Below are 21,211 nucleotides of genomic sequence, written 5' to 3'. Positions count from 1 at the left end.
ATGAAGGCTCATCCCTGAAGAGCCTGTGTAGGGCAGTGCCCTCTCTAGATGATCAATGCCCCTTCCTGCTATCTCCACAGATGAGGTTGTGGGAGTTCTGCCCAGGGGGGAGGGAGCTGCTCTACCTCACACATCACCTCCCGTTCCTCCAAGCTAACAGTGTCGAAAACATGGAGCTGCCTCCCCCAGCAGAAATGGATATTAAATATCCCCTAAGCGACTTGCTGGGACTAGCTGTAACCCTGCACAGCCCAGCCGTAATACTGCAGGGGCTGGGTGCTGCCCCTCCAAGCTCTGGGGGCACTATAGACCTATTTCCCTGCATGCACATGAATCTTCTGTAACTCACAACAGTTCCAATCTTGCTGCTGGAGGCAGTGCTGGGTCAGCCATGCACAGCTTCCTGGGTGGAGGGAGCTCTGCCTGGGGAAATGGTACCAGCTGTTGCCCGTGGAAGCTAGTAATGCCAGCACAAGGCCTTCAGCTTGTCAGGCAGCATCAACCTGCAGTTAAAAAAAATCTCGCTGCTTTCATCACACAGAGCCAGGAAAGCTGGGTTATTAACCCACAGGTGGGAGGGTTCCTCTGATGTCTTTTAAAGGGCCAATGCTCTACTCACCCACCCCCAAAACCCAATCTGCCCAGAGGGAATCTGAGCTTGCCCTGAAAACAGGAGCAGTCAGTCTGCCTTGGCCCAGTGAGAATGTTTAGAGGGGCCAAGCAGAAACTCCCTTTCTCTACTCACAAACCTGTTACCTCCAGTGCTACTGCTTCATTACTATCAAATCCTAGAGCTGGTCAACAAATTTCCTGTCACAACAGTGTTTGATGGAGAATTCAGTGAAGATAGTTGTGAGAAATGGCTGTTTTCTCTGGAAAGTTTTGCATTTCTCAGGAAAGAGATAGGTCTGAAAAAGGACATTTCAATTTGGAAATGGTGCCTTGTTCCCCTGTATGGGCTGAGCTCCCTGGCCTGACTACATCTCCCATGATGCACTGCCTCCCCTCGCCCAGAACAGAGACCTTGGTGGATCATGGGAGATGCAGTCCAACCAGGCAGCCTGACCGCTAAAGGAGAATGGGAACACGATGCACCACAGTGACACTTCCAAGGCTGCAGCTTTTGCCCAAAATTGTTCAATATTCAAACTTCCTGCCAAAACCATCACCATTTCCAGAGCAGGGGACACACACTTTTGATCATCTGGTCAATCACTCAAGAGGACAATAGCTACCTGGTTTGGACCCAGGTCTCTTAGAAGGCAGTTCCGTAATTTAGGCCTGAGCAGTGTTGTGTGGGTCACTGAGGATCCAAAAGGACTTAACTCCGGCAGGGCTGAACATGTACATTTTGGGGCCTCACTACCTGTCCCTGGCCCTTTCGTTTGGCGATGCAGCTCCTAAGCAGGGCTTTCAGCCAGCACTCAGTGCTGAGTTTCTTTCCAATTTTAACAAGTCCAAACTTTCATAACAATTTTTATTTACAACATTTTGTATAAAATATTCTCTGCCATATAAAATGTTCTGAATATACACCAGGTACAAACTGATTGCCACCAAGGGAACAGCCCCCCAACACCCACATACAAAGCAAAATCAAAACATACAAAACCCACGCCCCTAGAGAGGAAAGCACTGCCCAGGGGAGCAGAGCTAGCAGGAGACATTCAGGCATGGGGCCCCCAGACCCAGCAGCAATAGTGGCATGAGTTATCTATAGGCTCCCACACTGGCTCCAGTTGGGATCAGTGGAAACTGTATGCGAGTTGAAGTCTGGCCAGGGCTGTGTCCCAGCGGAATGAAACCCTGCTCCCAGGCTCTGGGGATAGGAGGTCAGACCTCGAGGGTGCCCACGTCCCACCTCTGCTGAAGGGGTATTTTTCTGTCCTTGCTGGGCTGGATCATGCCTTGTTAGTGGGAAGGCTCCAGTAATCTCTCCTCCCCCATTTCTTGACTCAGGCCCTTGAGAAGGAGTTAGAAACATCTAGTTTGTAATTCATCACTCGAGACCCCAGTCCTGCAGAGAATTCTGCCTCCAGGCAGGCCAGACCTGCTCACTGACTGGGTCCCAGGAGGAGGAAAAACAGGAAATGCTACCTCCACCTCCGTGTTCTCTTGGGCAAGGGTCAGATTCTGCCTCCGTGGTGAAGAGATTCCAGCTCAGACGCTGCCAAGATGCTAGAGCCAGAGCAGCCACAAAAGAATTTGGAAGCTGTGGCCCTTTCTCCAGATTCCTGGAGGCCCTGGGAGTGGGGGAGGCCAGGTACACCTTACGCTCCAAGGGACGGGCTCTCTGCATGGATGAGGAGGCCCCCTCTATACAAAGGGCTCCTCCTGAACAGCAGCATCCCCCATCAAACGGGAAACAATCACTTGGGGTTCCATAGATGTGACATCAGGCATCCATCTGAGACCTTCAAGCCTGTGAGCTGTGATGAATATGGGCTGCTGCAGACTGAGAATGGAGAAAGCGTTTGACTCAGCCAGAGACACAGGGACTTCATCATTGAGATTCTGTTGGGATCCTCTCCTACCTGCCTCCAGAGCTGGGCAACCCCACTCCTTTAATGGGCCAGGTGGGGCAGAAAAGAGGCAACAGGAGGTGCTCCTGCACCCAGGCCCTGAGGTTACATCCTGTAAGCTGAGCTTCTACAAATCCACTCGATCCAGCCCCAGTGACTTCTACCGGGCCATAAAACAGTGGGGAAGGGCCACGGTGAGAGAGAGAGAGAGAAACCTCTCATTTCAGCACTGCCGGTGGCCTACATCTTCTGTAGATCGTGGACAACAAACCCAGCCCAAATGCCAGGCAGGTATGTTGTCCAGCCAGGGCATAAGACCATATCCAGTGTCAAGACCACATCAGTCCTGCCATTCACACTGAAGTTTTAAATAGACAATCAGACAGACCCCAGTTTCCAATAGATCAGCACAGAAATGAATCAACGAGAGAGAAGTTTGTTGCATCAGCCTCTGCCCTAGCAGATGCATACAGGCAACAGAGGACCTTGCTGTTTCCCATTCTGATGCTTAAGGGCTGGCACGGGAAAGACAGTGTCTTGGAAGCAAAATATAAATAGGCTAAAACATTTTCAATTAAAAATGGTAAAGCATCTGGATGCAGCTGATGGTGTGATGATTGCCACACTACAGCCCTATAGGAGAAGTCTCTTGCATTCTAATCCCCCCCGCTCCAATTATCTTCTTAGCTGAAATGTCTTGTGCTGGAGCTTAAACCAAACATTTGCGTTTGGCTAAAATCCATTCAGATATTCCCAAGAAAAAAGAGAGCCCGTGTCTACAGGCGTGTGTGCGCATGCACAGACCTACCTCTCCAGGGATGGCTTTGCTCGGGAGTCACACCAACCCAGTCTGGATTTACAGCTTTACACTTAGTGACCGGGCCTCAGTCAGGGCCAGGCACACGCCAGGGTTGAGAGAAGTGGCTGCACCCTGGGTGTGCTTCCCTGTCTGCTTCAAGCCCACACTGCGTGCTGTTATCTAGCTGGGGGACACAGGGGAATGTCCATGAAGCAGAAAGCAACTGTTCTATACATGTACCTAGCTGGTGCCCTCGGTGGCCCTGGCCCCGCTGACAAACCCATTTCCCACAATGCTCTACAGTCTGCTCAGATTCCTCTGGAGGGGTCACCTCCCTGGGAGAGATTTTTCGTTCTCTGAAATGATTCAGGATCAATAGCAGCAGAGAATGAGCAGGATGGACACAGGACATTCAGGCCAGTCTCTGGCTGAGCCAACAAACGGAGGTGTTAGGGTTGGGATCTTCAAGCCAAGACACCTCCTAGACTCTAGGCAGTTTAAGAGGCGCCCTGCTAAGGGGAAGGGTTCTAGCCCAGATGATTCAGAGGACTGGAGAGGAGCCAGTGGAACTGCAAGCTTATTGAGATCAACTAACTACTGTGGGACCCACATACCCAGTCAGCACACGTGTGAAGAGCAGAAGCAAGAGGACCTGTCGGACTGGCTACAGAACTATTGACCAGTCCTGGTTCTGCCCTGGACTGCAGTTGCTCAGCACTGGGAAGCGCTACAGTAACATCCTGTAAATACCATGGCCAATGCCATTTTCATTTAAAAGACATTCCCGAGAGGGAGCTCACTCCCTTCCACCCCACCTCTCTCCCGAGTCTCTCTGTTTCCCCACACGAGGAGTTGGGGGAGGGATAGCTCAGTGGTTTGAGCACTGGCCTGCTAAATCCAGGGTTGTGAGTTCAATCCTTGAGGGGGGCCATTTAGGAAATTGGGGTAAAAAAATCTGTCTGGGGATTGGTCCTGCTTTGAGCAGGGGGTTGGACTAGATGATCTCCTGAGGTCCCTTCCAACCCTGATATTCTATGATTCTATGTGATTGAAGGAGTAGCCCCAGAGAGACAAACCACCTAGGAACTGCCGAGAAAACTCCCTTGGGTTCCCACCACAGGCCTCTCCCTGGAAAGGTAGGCAGTGACATCCCCAGAGTGCTAGTGCCAGGGAGCGTCTGGAGATGCCATCCAGCTGCTCTCCAGGGGAGGTGGAGCTCCAGAACCAGTTTATGGTGGCTGGCGGGGTTGTGAAGCTGTGCTAGGTCCTGGCAACTTAGTCGGTGGGATAAAATCCTGCAGAAATCTCTGCATTAAAAAAAGATAAAATTGAGGCACATGTTGTCTGAGCCCCACCTGCTGGGATCCCTGTTCCAGCAGGATTCACCTTGGCAGCACCAGAGAGCAACCTTAGCAGCATAGGCCTTCACTCTAAGTTCTCTCCCAGGTGTGGCTTCTCCACTCACTTCCAAGGTCTCCTGGCTGCTGCTGATAATAGGGGTGGAAGAGCCTCTCTGTGGCACAGATCTGCATGGCTCTGTGTGTGTGAAGCAGCAACTGGGGGAAGCGAGAAGTAAAGTACTGAACAAACTCATCAGGAACAGCCCCAAGAGTCTCCTGGACGTCTGTTGGCAGCTCGTGGTAGTGATGCTTCTACATGGGAAACAGTGAGATTAAAGACGATTACCTGGGGTCACTGCACGGGGCACGCTGGACCTCACGCTGCTGGGGGGTGACAGTACCTTGTTCCTCATGGCCCGCAGAAGGTCACGTACTGAACTGCCCTTGTATGTTCGGAACTTCCTCAAGTCTGGAAACAGCAAGAGACCCAAACAAGCATCAGCAATGTTGGGCCTCTGCGGTAATTTGCTATCAGGGGGCTGGAAATATTTCCCACTGGGGGGATGCACTGGGCTGTGGGACCGTCTCCCGAGGGAGATCTGCTTGGGGCATTTAAGACTGGGCAGAACAAAGCCCTGTCGAGGGGAAGGGCTAGTTGGATTCATCATCCCTTCTGGGTGCATGGGTTTCAGTGCTGGTCATTTGATTTCCAGCTGCCAGGAAGTGACTGCTGTCATTACATGAGCGCACGACACAAGCACTGGAAAGCTCCATGCAAACGCTCCACATGGCTCAGCATGAAACGGCTCTGTGAGGTTACTGCCAAGTGGTGAGCCTGACACCTGAGCCTTTACCTGTCTGCAGCGGGACAGAGATGTGAGCTCTCCAATTCAATTTCACGACCGAGCGCCCCCCGGACTCCAAGGCAGTAAGAATGGGTCCCTCGGCAGGTTCCTTCTCAATACGGTCGCTGACGTCCTGAAATCCAGAGGGGGTGAGGGAGTCAATGGAAACCTCGCTTTGTACTCCCGTTGTACCAGTGCTGACATTTTCCAAAGGCTTATGGACACTAAGGGGACGTAGGGCTAGTTCTGCTCAACACTGGGTGACAACGGAACTTAGCAGCACGGTCCACCTACAGGAGAGACTGGAACCGAAGGTAAGGTCTATCGGCTAGGACCCGGAGGATTCTGGGAAAGGCACCCCACAGTTGGCTGCAATGAGGTCTAGCAGAAACCTGACCCCTGACAGACCCCAGCCTCCATCACGGTGAGATGAGGTATTTGAAACTGTTTTTTCTAGAGGAGAGATGGCTCCACGCCAAGGCACTTCCCTCCGCAGGGTCACTGCCCCCAAACCCGAGAGAAAGCTTTTCACTCTCCTTGCATGAAAGTCAATGGCTCACAATTAACGCCCCTTGCACTCTGCAGACAGCTGGACCTACATTCTATGGCAAGGACCCTGAATTCATTTAACTTAAAAGGTGCGTGTGTGTTTTACTGATATAAACACACAAGTGCATGATCCAATCAGCACTGCAGTCTGTGTCGTTTATTTTTGCATTCAATTCAATCTATTTGATCCTCTCCACGTTGCCAGTTTTCAGAGTGCTGCGGAGTTCTGTACTGACAATGAAGGTGGGATGCTGGAGATTTGACAACTGGCTAGGGGACAGCTGGGGCTTTTGGCACAGGGAGCAATTTGGGGCTGTGGGATCACCATATTAGCTGGTGTGAAAGTAGAATGAATTATATTGTAGAAGTAGACTGAATTGAAGCAATGCTGTATGTTCCTTTAAGCAGGAATGAGGAATGTTGAGATACAGTTGTCAGGAAGAGGAACATTAAGGTATTAAACAATGGGTCCACTTAAGCTGATGGTGGGACATTAACAGGAGATTGGTGAGAGTTAATAAGGACATGAGAGATGTGTCTAGCCCCAGGTAAACTTATCAGTTCTGCTCCCTTTGTAAGCTTGTTAATTTCACACCCTTTTATCTGTATAAATAAGGTGGTTTGAACCTGGTATGGGGCTCACATTTTCTGGGTGTATTAGCAGAGCACTTTTGCTAATAAACTGAGTGGTCTGACAAATTGTGAGTCCTGAGTCTGACTTTGACACTGGATGTTTCTGAAAAATTGATCAGCAGCGAAATAAACTGTCATCTTTAGGTTTCAGAGCCAATACTTCATTGAGCTCAAGGGGACAGTTCACACCTCTCAGAGCTTTTGTTTCAGGCTCGCTGCAGACTCAGGAAGACAGCACTGTGTTGGTTTTGCTCTGATCCTATTTTCAAGATCTTTGTAACCAAAAGGTCTAGAAACAGTGTTGGTTGCTTGTCTTAAATGAAAGCTCAGAATCTGCAGCATGGAACGGATCCCGCAGCTAAAGAATCCTGGAACAGAAGGAGCCCTGCTCACAAAAAGGCAGAGTCATTGTAGGGGGTGGATTTTATAACCACAGAGCACCAAACCAGCTGGGGCCAGCTGAGAATCCTGGGCTTCAGGAAAAGCACCAAACAGCTTGTTTTCTGATGTCACAGAATAGAGCTTTCATTGCTGAATTTGGAAATGGGGACAGAAGGACTGGGATCCACCCTGCTCAACCAGAGGGTTCTCACCTGGAAGAACTGCAGCTGCTTCTCCCGACTCCAGAAGAAGGGATGCATGAGGACCTGCGGGGCCGATGGGCGCTCCTGGGGCTCGTTGCTGATCATCACCGAAATCAGTTCCCTTGCAACAACGTTGTCTTGGATGTGAGAGTGAAAGCAGAGAGCAGGTTACTAACACCCTTAGGGTTGAAGGGAGCCATCCATACCTTGAGCTCAGAGCTTTCACTACAAGTCACAGCTCAACTCATGTTACTAACTCTCTCCGTCCTGCATACTCCCAGTAGCTTCCCAGAAAGGGAACGTGCATGTGTAGGACTGAATCCCAGATCACTGCGAGACCACGAAATAAAACAAAATATGTCTGGCTCCTTCTATACACCAGACTCACCGATACCTCCCCATAGGCAAGCTATGGGGCAAAGGAATATTTCAGACAAGTAGCTGGAAATACTAGTGAGATCTAGTAGGCTGTGGAGTCATCTGCCAAGGAGGAACCCCACTGCTCGAGACATTTACAACTCAACTAGCTACAGCCCCAGAGATTACACTGCTGGCCATTAGGGAATGGACTAGACATGACCGAACAGGCCTCTCCCATTGTTCTAGGGCTCTAGAGCTGCTGCTGCGGACATGCAGTCTCTGTCCTCTGGGCATCTAAAATGCTGGTCCTGTGGCTGCAGCATGGGACAGAATCAGGAAACCAGGCTCTGTCATGACTTCCTGGGTGACCTCCGGCAGGTCATGTCATCTCTCTGTGCCTCAGGTTCCCTAGCTGTAAAACAGGGTTAGCAGTACTGACCTGCCTGCCTTCCTCGCACGGGCTCGCGAGGCTAGAATAAATCAACATCTGCAAAGCGATTTGAGAGCCTCAGATGGAAGGTGCTGCAGAGGAGCCTGGCCAGAGCGGTTCTGCAGCATCCAGATTCTACAGGACTGGGAGCTCTACAAACATTCAGACAGCCTCAGAGAAGGGTCCTTACCATGAGTGTCTTCCAACAGCCAGGCCAGCTGGTAAGTGCCCAACAATATATTAGCCTGTCGCCGTAAGCTGTCCCCGAAGGGGTGCTCCCCACCGGACACCACGTAGTAAAACACGCAGCCGGCTGAGAAGATGTCCACCGCACACGTCTGCAAAACACAACCAGGGCCATGGGAGCGCTCAGCGTTGGTGGGGGAGGGCCTTTGAACTTCCCCCTTGTCTCTATTTCTGAACGCGAACACTTGATTGGCTAAAGATTTAGCCAGGCAACCGCTTAGTTTGAGCTCCAAGAATGACCACCTAGTGGTCTCTCTTCTGATAGGCGCGAGCTGCCTGCTGGGACCAGACTTTTCTCTGCAGAAGGTGTCACGTTATTGATTTGAACTGGGACCATATAGAACATGGTTGCAACCAAAGTCCTGTAGTGGCACCAAATCTTGTATAAAGGGGGTCAAATGCGGTGTCTAAGACAAGGTTATGGTTTGCTGGTTATGATTATGCTGTCTATATGTGTGTAGCAATTTTGTAGTTGAAGTTATGAATATTGGCTCTATACTGTCTGTATTTCAAACTTATGCTATGCTTGTGGGAGACATCCCAGACAAGCTGGTGTTAGCTCTGCCTAGGCTGCTTGATGGCCCATTAAGAACCATCAGCTACACAACTAACCCATGGAGAGAAGGCAAATACACCTTGTAATTCAGCAAAGTATGCAGGGACTTGCCCATGTGACTCCAGACTCCATTTTGCTGTAATTTTCCACAGTAAGAACAAAGAGGTGTTCTTCCACCTGGAAAAGACTATAAAAGGCTGCTGCCTCATCTCCATCTTGTCTTCAATCCTGCTTCTTACCTCTGCTACAAACTGAAGCTCTAAACAAAGGACTGATGCCACATCCCAGCTGGGGATGTACTCCAGAGACTTGATTTGAACCTGCAGTTTATTCTATCACTGCTACAAGACTGAACCAAGACTTTGCCATTACTGTATGTAATTGATTCCATTTAACCAATTCTAGCTCTCATCTCTATCTTTTTCCTTTTATGAATAAACCTTTAGATTCTAAAGGATTGGCAACAGTGTGATTTGTGGGTAAGATCTGATTTGTATATTGACCTGGGTCTGGGGCTTGGTCCTTTGGGATCAGGAGAACCTTTTTTCTTTTACTGGGGTATTGGTTTTCATAACCATTTGTCCCCATAACGAGTGGCACTGGTGGTGATACTGGGAAACTGGAGTGTCTAAGAATTGCTTATGTGACTTGTGGTTAGCCAGTGGGGTGAGACCAAAGTCCTCTTTGGCTGGCTGGTTTGGTTTGCCTTGGTGTGCAAAGGAACCCCAGCCTTGGGCTGTAACTGCCCTGTTTTAAGCAATTGGTCCTGAATTGGCACTCTCCGTTGGGTCCCGCCAGAACCGCATCGTTACAGAAGGGAGTTTAACAGAACTCCTGGATGTATGCAAACAGTGCTCTCTGGAAGCTCTTTGGAGCAGGGACTGTCCCTTTCTCTGTGTCTGTGCAGCCCCTAGCGCAATGGGAACCTGAGCCTGGCTGGAGCCTTTGGCTGACATTGCAGTAGAAATACTGAGAGGAGCTTTTCAAAGGCTCAAATGGGAGCTGGGCCCCTAGTTGCCATTTGTGACCTTTGTGGGGATTTTTAAGTTAACAACAGGTGCAGGGTTTTAGGAAACCTGCTTCCAGCCCCCAGAGACACCCACACAGACCAGTAGCATGGGGGCCAACACAAGGACTTCCAAATCCCTAATGCCAAACTATCTGATTCTCGAGCAGTGACTGAGGCACCAGCTCTGAGGGCAGCTGCCTCCCTCCCTCCCTCCCAGATGCCCAGCACGGTCGCTGCCTTCCAGCGAAGCAGAGAGTTGGAGCCTTAGACGTGGGCAGAATGAACAATCCTCTGCAGATGCAGGGGAGGAAGCTGCAAGGACAGAAAATGAGCTCAGCAAGCAGGGCTGAGAGGACATGGCAACAGCACACTCACGGGGTTCTCCTGTGGGTTCTCTCGCAGCACCTCCGGTGCGATCCAGCCCTCAGTGCCTGGGATTCCAGAGCGGAGGCTGAAGCTGTGCCGTCCCCCCTGCAGCTTCTTGCACAGGCCGAAGTCGGAGATGACAGCCCGGATCTGCCCGTGGCTGTTTGGGACAGAGATGAGGATGTTGCAGGGTTTCAGGTCACGATGAACTGAAAGAAACATCGTTCAAAGTGAGCTGGAGTTACCTGCAGAAGAGGCTGTGCAGCTGGAGGGCTGGGGTGAGGCTAGAGCGTCACCATGAGTAACCTGCATGCCACCAATGCCACCGCACAGCGTGGGTCAGCGAGCAGCAGTCCTGCCTCTGAAACTGAAGGCTGTGGGTTCAAGTCCTGCACCAGGATTTTGGGCTGGAGAATTTCCCTTCCACAGACAATTCACCAGAACTGAACCTATTGCTCTAAGGCAACAGGCATCCCAACCAAAGCTGGGGGCAAAAGCTCCCTTACCTATGTTCAAGGAGTGCAGGTGTGCCAGGCCTGATGTGGTCTGATACAGCAGAGACACTGGATCCAGGTTCCGATGATCAAAGCTGGGGCTTTCCACATACTAACAACAACACATGAGAGAAAAACCAAAGAGGAAGTTCACCCAGGTCTGCATTTACCAGAGTCAGAGATTGATAAGGACTTTTTCTTCTGCAACCATAAACCACATCTTTTCCCAGCTTAAATCCTGGGATGTAGAAGAAAAGGACCAAGCTAGAGTCTGAGGTCTGCATTCCCCTGGCAGAACCTCTCTGTTCATGCAGCAGCAGCACCACACTTCACTGCAGGCCTTACAGAAGGGAACAGGAACATGCCCAATTAGCTACCCCGTGTGCACAGGAAGCACGAGGAAGCACTAGCTGCACTGCCACCTAGTGCAAAGGGGATCGAATAAGCAAGTGAATGAAGATGGGTGTCTAATGTATAAATTTATATCTTCGATGTGCCTTGCAACCCCCTCGTGAGCGACGCAAGCATTAGCGGTTCTCTCTTGTTCTGCAGGTGTGTAAAGAGGTGGAACGACCTGCCCTAAGCCACACAGGAAGTTAGGAATTCCTGGGTCCCATCCCCACACTCAGACCTGTAGAACATGCTACCTCCTGTGACAATATGGCAGGCTGGGCCATTAGTAGCCGATGACAAACAAGCGATGAAATAGTTCCACGAGGACCCCTCGACCTGGACTGCATCGCAAACACAGAGCAGAAACGACACAGAGCTAACAGCCACCTTGCAGCAGCAGCCCGCTGGCTCACCTCCTGCAGCGTGGCAGAGCAGAGCTCAATGGCAATGTAATGGAACTGCTTGTCCTTCTCCGTACAGAAGTAGCGCACGACATTGGGGTGCTCGTCCGACTCCCGAAGCAGCTGGACCTCCCGGTCGATGAGGTGAAAGCACTCAGGCAGAAGGCGCTTAACAGCCACATTCCGGCCATCAAACTGCCCCCTGGGATCAGGAGAGAGAGCCACCATCACACCCTGCCCACAGGCCAGCCAGCCCAGACACACAAGAGACTCTCAAAGAGATCCACCCAGGTTCTGGCCTAGCCCAGGAACTAGTCCCTGAGGGCTCCCCAGTGGGACATCAGGAGACGCACCACGAACACGAGGGCAACTGGGCCTAGGCTGAAATCTCTGCAGCCACCAGGAAGGACCAGGTTTGGCTGAGCCTTTTCTCAGAGAAATAAAGTCCCCCCGGCCTTCAGAGTGAGTTCAGTCCTGGGGAAAGGTGCTATAGCCACAGCCTGGGGGATTCTGCTCGGCGTCAGGCAGACCAAGCAACGGAGCCTTTCTGTGCCCCAGAGCAGACACAGCATGGGCAGGGCGGCACAGTGCAGCGCAGGCTTCCTCCAATGTGTCTAGATGCCAGCCAAGAGGGGAGCTCAGTCCTTGGCTGCGACTGCCAGCTGGGGGGCCTGCTGTGCCAAGTGTGAGGGGGGCAGGGCTGGTAGCTGCCAGCTTTGTTTTCTACAAAGGCCACTGAATTCCAGTCCAACAGGAACTATCTGATTTGGCCTGGGTGGGTGAGACAGGAAAGCTCGATACTCCATTACCAGATGGCCCCAGAGCCAGCCAGATCCACCTGTAAGGTCCTTCCAAGTTACTGCCATGGCTCCCAGCTCCAGGCAGGAAACAGTCGTGGCTCCTCCAAACCAGACATGGCATTAGCAAAAAGCAGGGCATTCTGGGGGAGGGGGGAAACACTACTCACCTGAATACAAAGGTTCCCCTGGCTCCATGGCCCAGCACTTCCTTGGGGTTAAAGGAAACCTTCCCAACTACAGTCACATCGGGCTCTGCATCTGCGGAGAGTGCAGATCGGATTAACATCACTCGCCATCCCCTCACTCACAGCCCACCTGCCTCTCTCAGGCCCCATCTCTACTTTCCTTCCTCTTCCCTATGCTTGTCCAGCACCAGCCTCCTCTGTCTCCCCACTGATGTTAGAGCCTTCCCCTCTGCCTCTCTGCACCCCCTGGTCCTACTGCGGATGGCACCGTCTCTCCTGAATGCCTCGCTCTGGAACGCCTTGGGGAAAACGTCATCCTGACCTGAGCTCTAGAACCTAGTTCTGCCTCCGAGCCTTGGCTTTTCCCTCCTAACGCGGCCCCCTCTGCATTCTGGGGAAGGGGACATGGGCAACCTGCCTCCCACAAGCTGGACCACAGGACAGAAGGCACCTCCCCATCACCCACCAGCACAGACCTTCAGCAACTCCAGACACAGCCAGATCCTGGTCGGCCATTCCATTGGGCAGGTCCTTCTGTGAGGAGGATGGCCCTGAGCTCCGTGACAGCTGCGAAGATGTTCGCTGGCTCCCACTCAGCGATTCCTCAGAGCTTGGGGGAAGACTCTCCCCAGAGACCCGGCCTGGGGAAAGCAGTCCCTGCTGCGGCAAGAGCTGCAGTGGCTGCTCCAGCAGTTTCTGGGGCACAAACAACATGGCTGTCTCAGTTTCTTGGAAAAGCAGGTGATGCAGATGAAGCTTCTGAGGCAGCATTACCACCCTGAGGGCAGCAACGCGACAATTATCCCTCCCCCATTACAGTGAAGGAAACCGGCAAACCCCCTCCTGGGGTCAAACAGCTCCAGTGGGGGTGGGCTCTGTGCAGTGATGGGAAAACGGAGCTTTTCTTTCCCGGGCCCTTGAACCAGCAGAGCTGTGGGGGGCAGGAAGTCAGGGCTAAGGCAGCAGGGGTGCTGGAGGCCATGACTCAGGACACTGGCAGAGCTGTGATACAGGCGGTTCCTAGAGGTACTTAATATGACCCTGGAGAGGCCTGCAGGGTTAATTGATGGCTGCCGATTCCTCTGGGGCAGCATGGGGAGGGCTGGTGACAGGAACGGCACAGCACCCTGTATGGCCATGCTAACCAGGACACGGTGTACCAAGGAATAGGGCAAGCAGGGACCAGAGGGAACTTCTAGCCCCCAAACCATTGGGGCTGCTGCACAATCAGTTCCTGCAGCTGCCAGCAAGGGGCACCACCGAGAGAAGAAACACTCACTCACCCTGAGACCGAAGCTCAGGAGCAGAACGACCCCGCCCAGTAGCACTGCAGTGACCACAAGGTCCCAGCTGCCTGATTCCGGGTAGATTTCTGTTTGCTCTGCCTGGGTGGAATCCCAATGGTACCGCCCATCGCTGCCCGTGCTGGCCTGATCCTCCATGCCGTTCGGGGTCAGAAACTGCAACACAGAGCCAGGATAACGGGTTACACCAATGGGGACCCCCAGACAATCTGTGCTCTAGACTCCATCCCCCACAGCTATCCCCCCATGCAGGAATGCACATGGAGCATGCCTCCAATTCCTCGCTCCCCCTGGTAGACCCCACATGCCAGGATACACCAGCTTGCTTAGCACACGAGACATCTCTCCTTGCCCCTCTGGGTGCCCCCCATGTGCCACAGACCTTTGGGCAGCCCCTCAGACAGTCACACCACTTACGTCATCAAACAGAGTCTTGGGAGGGGAGGTCTTCGGGATGATGGCTTCTGTAGTCTTCCTCAGGGTCTCTGGAAAGGCTCTTAGCATCGTGGTATGGACCACAGGAGGCAGCTCGTGGTGCCCTGCGGGACGGAGAAAGCGCTCACCTGAGCACAGTCACACCTCAGTCTGCTTACCTGCTCACAGCTCCAAACTGAGCCCAGCAGGGGCCCCAGCCAGAGACACAGCATGGGGGTGTCTGCCAGGATGGGAAACATCTGGGCCTCACGCATGAAGGGAATCAGAGCAACATCCTGTTGGCTCAATCCCTGGGAGTGGGCAAGGACCCCTGGAAGGCCATGGCCTCAGACCATGCAGGAGGAGTGGCCCACACAAGACCTCCTTTAGTGGCAGCTTAGGCAGTGACCTCTTTAGAAACTCCTCAGCCCAAGGGCCTGACCCCACTCGCCGGGTGTGAACGCTTGCGGTTACCCTGCTGCTGTTTCACAACATGGGCCAAATTTTCAAACATGCTGCTGCAGAACTGTTCACTTGACATCACGACTGTGCACACAGTATTGGGGCGAGCACATGCACCTACTGTTTGCAACTGCTATTCCCCAGGCACGATCTCTGTGCACGCAAATTGGGTGCAACGATTCATTCACTTGCATTTACATTTGTGAGCCTCACTTTGGTGAGACTCTGCCCCCCATGCCTGCACAGGAAGCTGTTCTTGGCAAGGAGCCAGGGATGCAGTGACACTAGCTCCCAGGAAAGGGAATCCCAGCCCTAAGTCATTGCAGGGTCTTGCGGGTGCAGATCACAGCACAGGTTTTATTTAAAGTACCATGCAAAGCAGGTTACTCTGCCACAGTAAAGAACATCCCCAAGCCTGGCTCCTCCTCACTGGGACAGTCTCCAAGAGCAACGGGACAGGGAATGCCATGTCCTGCCCTGGAGCCCTCACCTATGAGCAGCCACTCGTTGTGCAGGGAGCTCATGCTGCCCTGCGGATACTTGACATCTGTGCTTGGTGTGATCTCACACTCGCCGGACTCTCTCTCAGTCACATCATCCGTGGTGGGGCCATCGATCCTGGCCAGCGTGATCCCCTGGGGCTGGAGGAGTCAGACAGATCAGTAAGTACCAGGCAGGGCAGACATGGTACTCACACCCACTCGCCTTGCCAGTCAAGGGCACGTAAGGGGCAGGCGGAGATATGGGACACTTACCACAAGTGCCACGCTCTCATGGACCAAGGAGGTCAGGGCGTAGAAACTGGCTGCATGCTTCCCTACGTAGAGCGTCGGCCTGTGGTGCAGAGACAGCATCAGTCCCAGCCTGTGCCACCGCATGGGACAAACTGAGCAACATAAATGCAGTGAGACCTCCCAATGAAACAGCCTTGGGGGGATCCCCCAGCCACACCCCTGGTTCTGAGACACGGCCAGCTCCTTCCAAGGTGGAGAGGGGCAGGAAAGCATTTGATCTACCTTAACTTAAATTCCAACCCTAGCATGTTCCTGGGGAGCCACTGTCCTCTCACCCAAGAGAGCATCGACTCCATCTCCAGAGCGCTCCTCAGTGCGTTGCCACCCTCATCCCCACCCGTAGGTACCAAGGTGCAGCCCCCAGCATGCTGCTACCCTCCTGCCCTGACCTGGAAGGCCCCTGAAACACCTACAGCAGCTGGGTCTTGGTGGTGGTGAAGTCCTTCATGGACTGGTAGTTCCACTTGATGAGGCGGATGTCCTGTGAGTGGAAGGTCAGGTAGCGCAACGTCTCCATGGCCACGTTGAGGTGGGGGACCCGGCGCAGACTGTCTTGGTGCCACATGTACAGCCCCACCACAGGGGAGCCGTAGTTCTGCATCCACAGGACATCACCGCTCTCCTTGTCCACAGTCACTACCAGGCCGTCCCCACTCGACGCAAAGTGAGCCATCTCTAGCCAGAGACACAAGGCAGCTAGTGCCACAGCATTTCCTGGGGAAGGTTCTCTCCCCCACACCCCCTCTCACAGACTCTTTAGTCTCCCCAGTTACACACAGGTTGGGGATGCTGTCCCCTGATGCTACTGGTGCATGCACCATTTGCTGGGTCACCGCAAGGAGCAAAGCTCCCCCGTCCTTGCCCCGTATGACTCCTCAATCCAAACCAAAGGCAGCTTAGAAGGATCCTATTGCCCCAGCATCCCCCGGATCCACAGGGGCTGGGAGGAGGGGGGGTCTTCCAAGACACGTGTGCTCTTTAGTCTGCCCTTCAGAAGTGTCAGTGACTCTCCCCCAGCCCGGGAGAGCTGCACACAGCTTGGAGCATTGATCAGCTGGCACAGCGCTTGTGACAGACACGTCCTGTCGCAGCATCCCACTCTCTCCAGTCAGGCAAGTTCTAGTCCTGAAGGCTGACCACACACTCCCTGCCCCCTGCCCTCCCGCATGCTATTGTGGGGGGAAACGGCTCCCCGAGGCAGCACTGATTTCAGATCAATCCTTCTGGAAATGGAAAGCCTTCCATGCAGGGACAGCATTGCTTCAAGGCTCCGTGTGCAAGCAAAGATGGACAGGAGCTAATAACCATGGAGGCGAGGGGGGCCATTCTCCCTTTGGAAAGCTGGGACTGCCTCACTTGCAGCTGAGAACAGGTTCTGCCTCTGCACCCATGCTGCAGTGCCCAGGGACTCACTGTAATCGTAGGCCTCGTCGTAGAGCTCTGCTGAGTAGTCGTGGTAGGTGGCATTCCACCGCAGCTCCCGGGACTTGGTGTCGTACATGGTGATGACATATTCTGGGGATCAGACAGTAACAGCTACAATCACTGTGCTGGAACTCAGGCGGCTACTCTACCCAGAACGAGGGGCCTTCCAAAGGGATGGGCGAGAGGATCAGGAACGGGATGCTGACCATTCTGCTAACTACTTCAGAAGGGAACCACCCCACAATGCTGCTAGGCAACACTGAACTAATAATATTACATAGTCAGGAAAGCAGAGGAGAGCCTCCCCCGGAGAAGCCCTGCCAGGAGGTCAAGGAGCATCAGAAGAGCTATAGGGATTGTCCCTTTTCATTGAGTAACCACTCCCCATTTGTAATGGGAAAGCAGGGCCTTTCGCTCCAGCACAGCAGAACCGGGAACCTCCTCCAACAGTAAGGATGGATGGCAGCCTGACTCGACACAGGGAACGGCCCCTCAGCCTTACGGCTCTGCGCCTGCAACCAGCAGAAAGGGGGCTTGGCTTACGGGTGCGGCCAATGTAGAGGAGAGGAGTCGAGGGACACAGGCCATCCCAGGCCTCTGTCGAGAGCGTCGTCTGCTTCTCTCCCGACTTGGGGTCCACGACGAACCATGTGTCCTGTTTCTTCCCTGGAAAGTCAGAAATGCCTCTCTCTCAGTCTCCCATGTGCCTGGTACCCCTCTTTCAGAAGCCACTGCTTCTCCAGGGTCCTTAGGCCCTCTCCCATGCAACATCAACCCGTCTTCCCCTCAGGCCAATCTCCAGTCACTCCCATCTGCCCCCAGACTTGCTCCCACACAGAATCATCCCACCCCCCTCCAGCGAGCTCCCCCGTCCCAGAGGGGTTGGCACGTTCATACTCAAATTCAGATCTTGCCTAACTCTGGCTTGGCTCCAAAAGGGAGCTGGCTATGGCTCCCGCACACAGCTCTGCACCCCACTAATTTAAACCCCTGCAGTGCCAGGCTGTCCCAGGATCATCTCCATGGCAGTCTGGAGAAGGGAGCGGGAACGGCTGCCTTATGCACAGGAGAAAGCCCCTCCTCTCTCCCACAGGAGGGGGTTGCTCATACCTGTGTAGAGGACACCATCCGAACTGCGACATGGTGAGGACTGGACCAGCTCTGGGATGGTGAATGGGAGTTTCTGTAACAAACAGAGACAGTGCAGCGGCCTGTGAGTGACAAAGAGCCAGGGGAGACAGCCACATGCACCATGGCCCATCCCCCAAGAAGGGGGTCCTCCTCCTGCGACGCAGAGAGACAAGCCAGTCAGCCACAGGAGTATTCCTGGGTGAGGCCGACCAGCCAAAGCAGACAGGGAGGAGACCCACATGACTTTGCTGTCTCTCCCAGAGGCCATTCCTAAGGTGGCGCGGGTTAGCGGAAAGAGCACGAGGCCCTTGCACCTTCCAACAGAGCTGCCATCTCCTGCCCTGTTTCCATGCACCACTGCCAGGAAGGATGGAGGGAGCACTCTTTAGCCCCAGGTACTGACCATCAGGCCTTCTTTGTTTTTGCCTCCCAGGATGTACAGGCTGCCATCATTGGGGTCTGGGAGAAATGCTGGTCTGAAAGGAAGGAGAACGAAATGCCAGCCATGTCCTGCTTCAGGGCACAAGCCAGCTACGCACAGGGGTTAGGGCAAGGATCCCCCTCCGCAGGTTATTCCATGATTGTTCGCTACGGGGGGCAGGTATGCCTTCCGGTGGATCTCCTGGATACCAAACCAGATGAACTACTGGTCTGTCCAATACGGCAATTCCTACAGTCACTCCACATCTACCCCATTCTGATGTCCTGGCACATCTCAGCTGGAGCCATTCTATTTGCCTCCATGAATTCCCCCTGCAGTTTCAAATGGATGCAGAATTTTTCCTCATTTCTCATCCTTAACTTGTGTGGTGTGTTACTGTGCGCTGTTAGACAGCTGCCGTGTCCACCCTGGAGGTGGCTGCACATTCAGCAGTGGGGGAAGAGAGTCCTATGTTGCTGGTATTTGTAGCAGTTCAGGGTTCCCTGGGGAGGAAAGTCAACCAGGAATCATAACTAAGAGTGAATGAAGCCTGGAATATCAGCTTGGGAGATGCCCTCAGAGACACAAGCAGCCCAGACCAGTACTAGAGACCCAGTGAGTGATCCATTAACAAAGGCCCCTCAGATAAACACCCTCCCAGAGGAGGTGAGCTCTGGCTTTGATGGCAAGTTTCTGGAGACCCTGCAGAGAATCTGCCCAGCAAATGCCTGCCTTTGCACTCACATAGGCTTTGGCTGCATTAGGGTCTCTCAGTAAGTTTACTACTGTTGCTCCCACTGGTAGAAGCACAAGTTTAGACAGGGCTCGGGGGCTGCCAGCATGTTGTTTAGCGCAGTTGTGAGCAAGGTTCGATGACACAGCTGCCGGACCTTGTCTACAACAGAGCTTGCATGGCAAAGTGGCACCAGTGCTAGTAAAAGGGGAAAGACTTTAAGAAAAAGCCCTGGCGTTGGGCAGGGTGCTCAACCTCTCTGAGCCTCCATTTCCTCATTTTGCACCTCCCTGGGGAGCAGCGAGGACTCCTTAGTCAGTGACTTCAAAGGCCTGGGAGGATGAGAAGTGGGAAGCTTTATTGCAAAGACAACGAGGAGGAGGAGTCCTTGTGGCACCTTAGAGACTAACAAATTTATTTGGGCATATGCTTTCAAAGTGGGTTCTAGCCCACGAAAGCTTATGCCCAAATGAATCTTTTAGTCTCTAAGGTGCCACAAGGACTCCTCATTGTTTTTGCTGATACAGACTAACAGGGCTACCCCTCTGAAACCTGTTTATTGCAAAGGACACCCTGCGGAGGGGAGGGGAGATGATACTTACTCTGCCACATAAACAGGCACCTGAAGAATGGGATCTGAAAGAGAGAGTGAAAGAGACACGTCAGTTGCCTCCTCTAATGTCCCTGCCAGAGGGGGCCACGTGGCAGCATTCACAGCAGGATTTGCAATCACATGGTTACAAGCTCAGATCATTTACCTATTTGCATTTCAGACCCAGCGGGGAGCCCCAAGCAGTCCCAGCTGCTTGTGTGAAGCTGCCCAGTGGTGCATGTATTCCCCTTAAAACAGCAAGACGCCTGGGATATGCACAAGGTGTCATTCGCCAGTGTCCCCTGCTCAGAGCAGCACTGGCAGGATCTGAACGGGAGGGAGGGTCTCCAGCCCTTCTCAGCCAGGAGGAGAGTCTCTGGGCTGGGGTACCCCCACAGGCAATGGTAATCCCAGGGGACCGGACCCCCAAATAAACACCCTCCAGAGTCATTGCTCACCATCCTTCAGGGTCCACTTGATGTCGCCTGTCTTCTTACTCACAGCGTGAAGGTTCCCATCAAGGGTGGACACAAACAGCAGTGTTTCTGGGACAGTCACTGCGCTGCCAGCGAGACACTGAGGGCAGAAACATGGCAAAGATAATACAGTGCCTGACCAGGACAACAAGATCCATTTAATGGGCCTGCCAATCGCATCCCCTGGTACACCACTCCACTGTGTCACTGAGAAAGTGCCCAATGGGTCAAGAAATGGGGGGAGGAGGGTTCCCCCCTAAATTGATACCACCTTGTACTGTAATCCCATCAAGTCTCATAACTGAAGCAGAGTCAGGATGGGTCACCCCTTGGGAGGGAGACATGGAAAGAAACCCCAAATGCAGGAATTGGTGCTATAGAGGGTGTTCTCCCTACTGAGTCTGTGCTGCCTTGTGACAGGGTGTCTGCCTCTTTACTGGCCAGGGTCTTGGGGCTAGCCAGCCCTGTTTGGAGACAGAGCCCTTTGAAGAACAGAGGGGATGATCAGACCCCGCTGGAAGGGGTCAGGGCTGAAAAAGCTCATTTGAAAAGGGAGCTGCAGGAAGCAGGTTGGCTCCAGTGGCAGGCCCGACAGCAGGGCAAGAGATGCAAGGGGCCCCCTGCAGCCTGCTTTGGTCAGGGGAACAGGTTTGTGTTACTTTGTGAGTGTCACATTTGACCAATAAACTGTGCCCTGAAGGCAAGGTCTGAACAGACTCTGGGTGTAGCATTAGTCCTTCCTGTGCTGGGAAGACAGGCCAGCAGCAGACAACATGTCCCCAGTAGCCCCATCCCAGTGTGACAAGGCGCTGTGCTGCTGGAGGAACGGACGATTTAACAGGGAGTGGTAATGCCAGCAGCAGAAGCAAAAGCTCCTGTCTTCCAGTCCCCTGCTCTAACAGCCGGCCTACCCTGCGGTTCCAGAGCCGGGAACCGAGCCTAGGAGC

General features: G+C 53.2%; 1 protein-coding gene across 1 annotated transcript in view; it reads right to left on the bottom strand.

The window, feature by feature from the left end:
- Nucleotides 1–4,302: 4,302 nt before the first annotated feature.
- Nucleotides 4,303–21,211, bottom strand: part of ERN2 (endoplasmic reticulum to nucleus signaling 2) — a 23,418-nt gene continuing 6,509 nt past the window's right edge. Inside the window, exons 2-22 of the mRNA XM_024217857.1 lie at nucleotides 20,247–20,520; nucleotides 19,799–19,832; nucleotides 18,446–18,518; nucleotides 18,022–18,094; nucleotides 17,455–17,577; nucleotides 16,900–17,001; nucleotides 15,900–16,161; nucleotides 15,448–15,526; nucleotides 15,183–15,333; nucleotides 14,234–14,355; nucleotides 13,796–13,972; nucleotides 12,989–13,208; nucleotides 12,495–12,585; nucleotides 11,540–11,729; nucleotides 10,746–10,845; nucleotides 10,249–10,448; nucleotides 8,253–8,400; nucleotides 7,282–7,409; nucleotides 5,516–5,639; nucleotides 5,063–5,130; nucleotides 4,303–4,973 (exon numbers count right to left, since the gene is read on the bottom strand). Of these exons, the coding sequence (XP_024073625.1) occupies nucleotides 4,752–4,973; nucleotides 5,063–5,130; nucleotides 5,516–5,639; nucleotides 7,282–7,409; nucleotides 8,253–8,400; nucleotides 10,249–10,448; nucleotides 10,746–10,845; nucleotides 11,540–11,729; nucleotides 12,495–12,585; nucleotides 12,989–13,208; nucleotides 13,796–13,972; nucleotides 14,234–14,355; nucleotides 15,183–15,333; nucleotides 15,448–15,526; nucleotides 15,900–16,161; nucleotides 16,900–17,001; nucleotides 17,455–17,577; nucleotides 18,022–18,094; nucleotides 18,446–18,518; nucleotides 19,799–19,832; nucleotides 20,247–20,520 (2,961 nt within the window). The 3' untranslated portion in view covers nucleotides 4,303–4,751. The remainder of the gene's footprint in view (nucleotides 4,974–5,062; nucleotides 5,131–5,515; nucleotides 5,640–7,281; nucleotides 7,410–8,252; nucleotides 8,401–10,248; nucleotides 10,449–10,745; nucleotides 10,846–11,539; nucleotides 11,730–12,494; nucleotides 12,586–12,988; nucleotides 13,209–13,795; nucleotides 13,973–14,233; nucleotides 14,356–15,182; nucleotides 15,334–15,447; nucleotides 15,527–15,899; nucleotides 16,162–16,899; nucleotides 17,002–17,454; nucleotides 17,578–18,021; nucleotides 18,095–18,445; nucleotides 18,519–19,798; nucleotides 19,833–20,246; nucleotides 20,521–21,211) is intronic.

The sequence above is a fragment of the Terrapene carolina genome, unplaced genomic scaffold (genome assembly GCF_002925995.2).
Source record: "Terrapene carolina triunguis isolate 2854851 unplaced genomic scaffold, T_m_triunguis-2.0 Scaffold93, whole genome shotgun sequence".
Lineage (NCBI taxonomy): Eukaryota > Metazoa > Chordata > Testudines > Emydidae > Terrapene > Terrapene triunguis.
The sequence above is the reverse complement of the archived record's forward strand: the minus strand, read 5'-3'. Positions and strand labels throughout refer to the sequence as shown.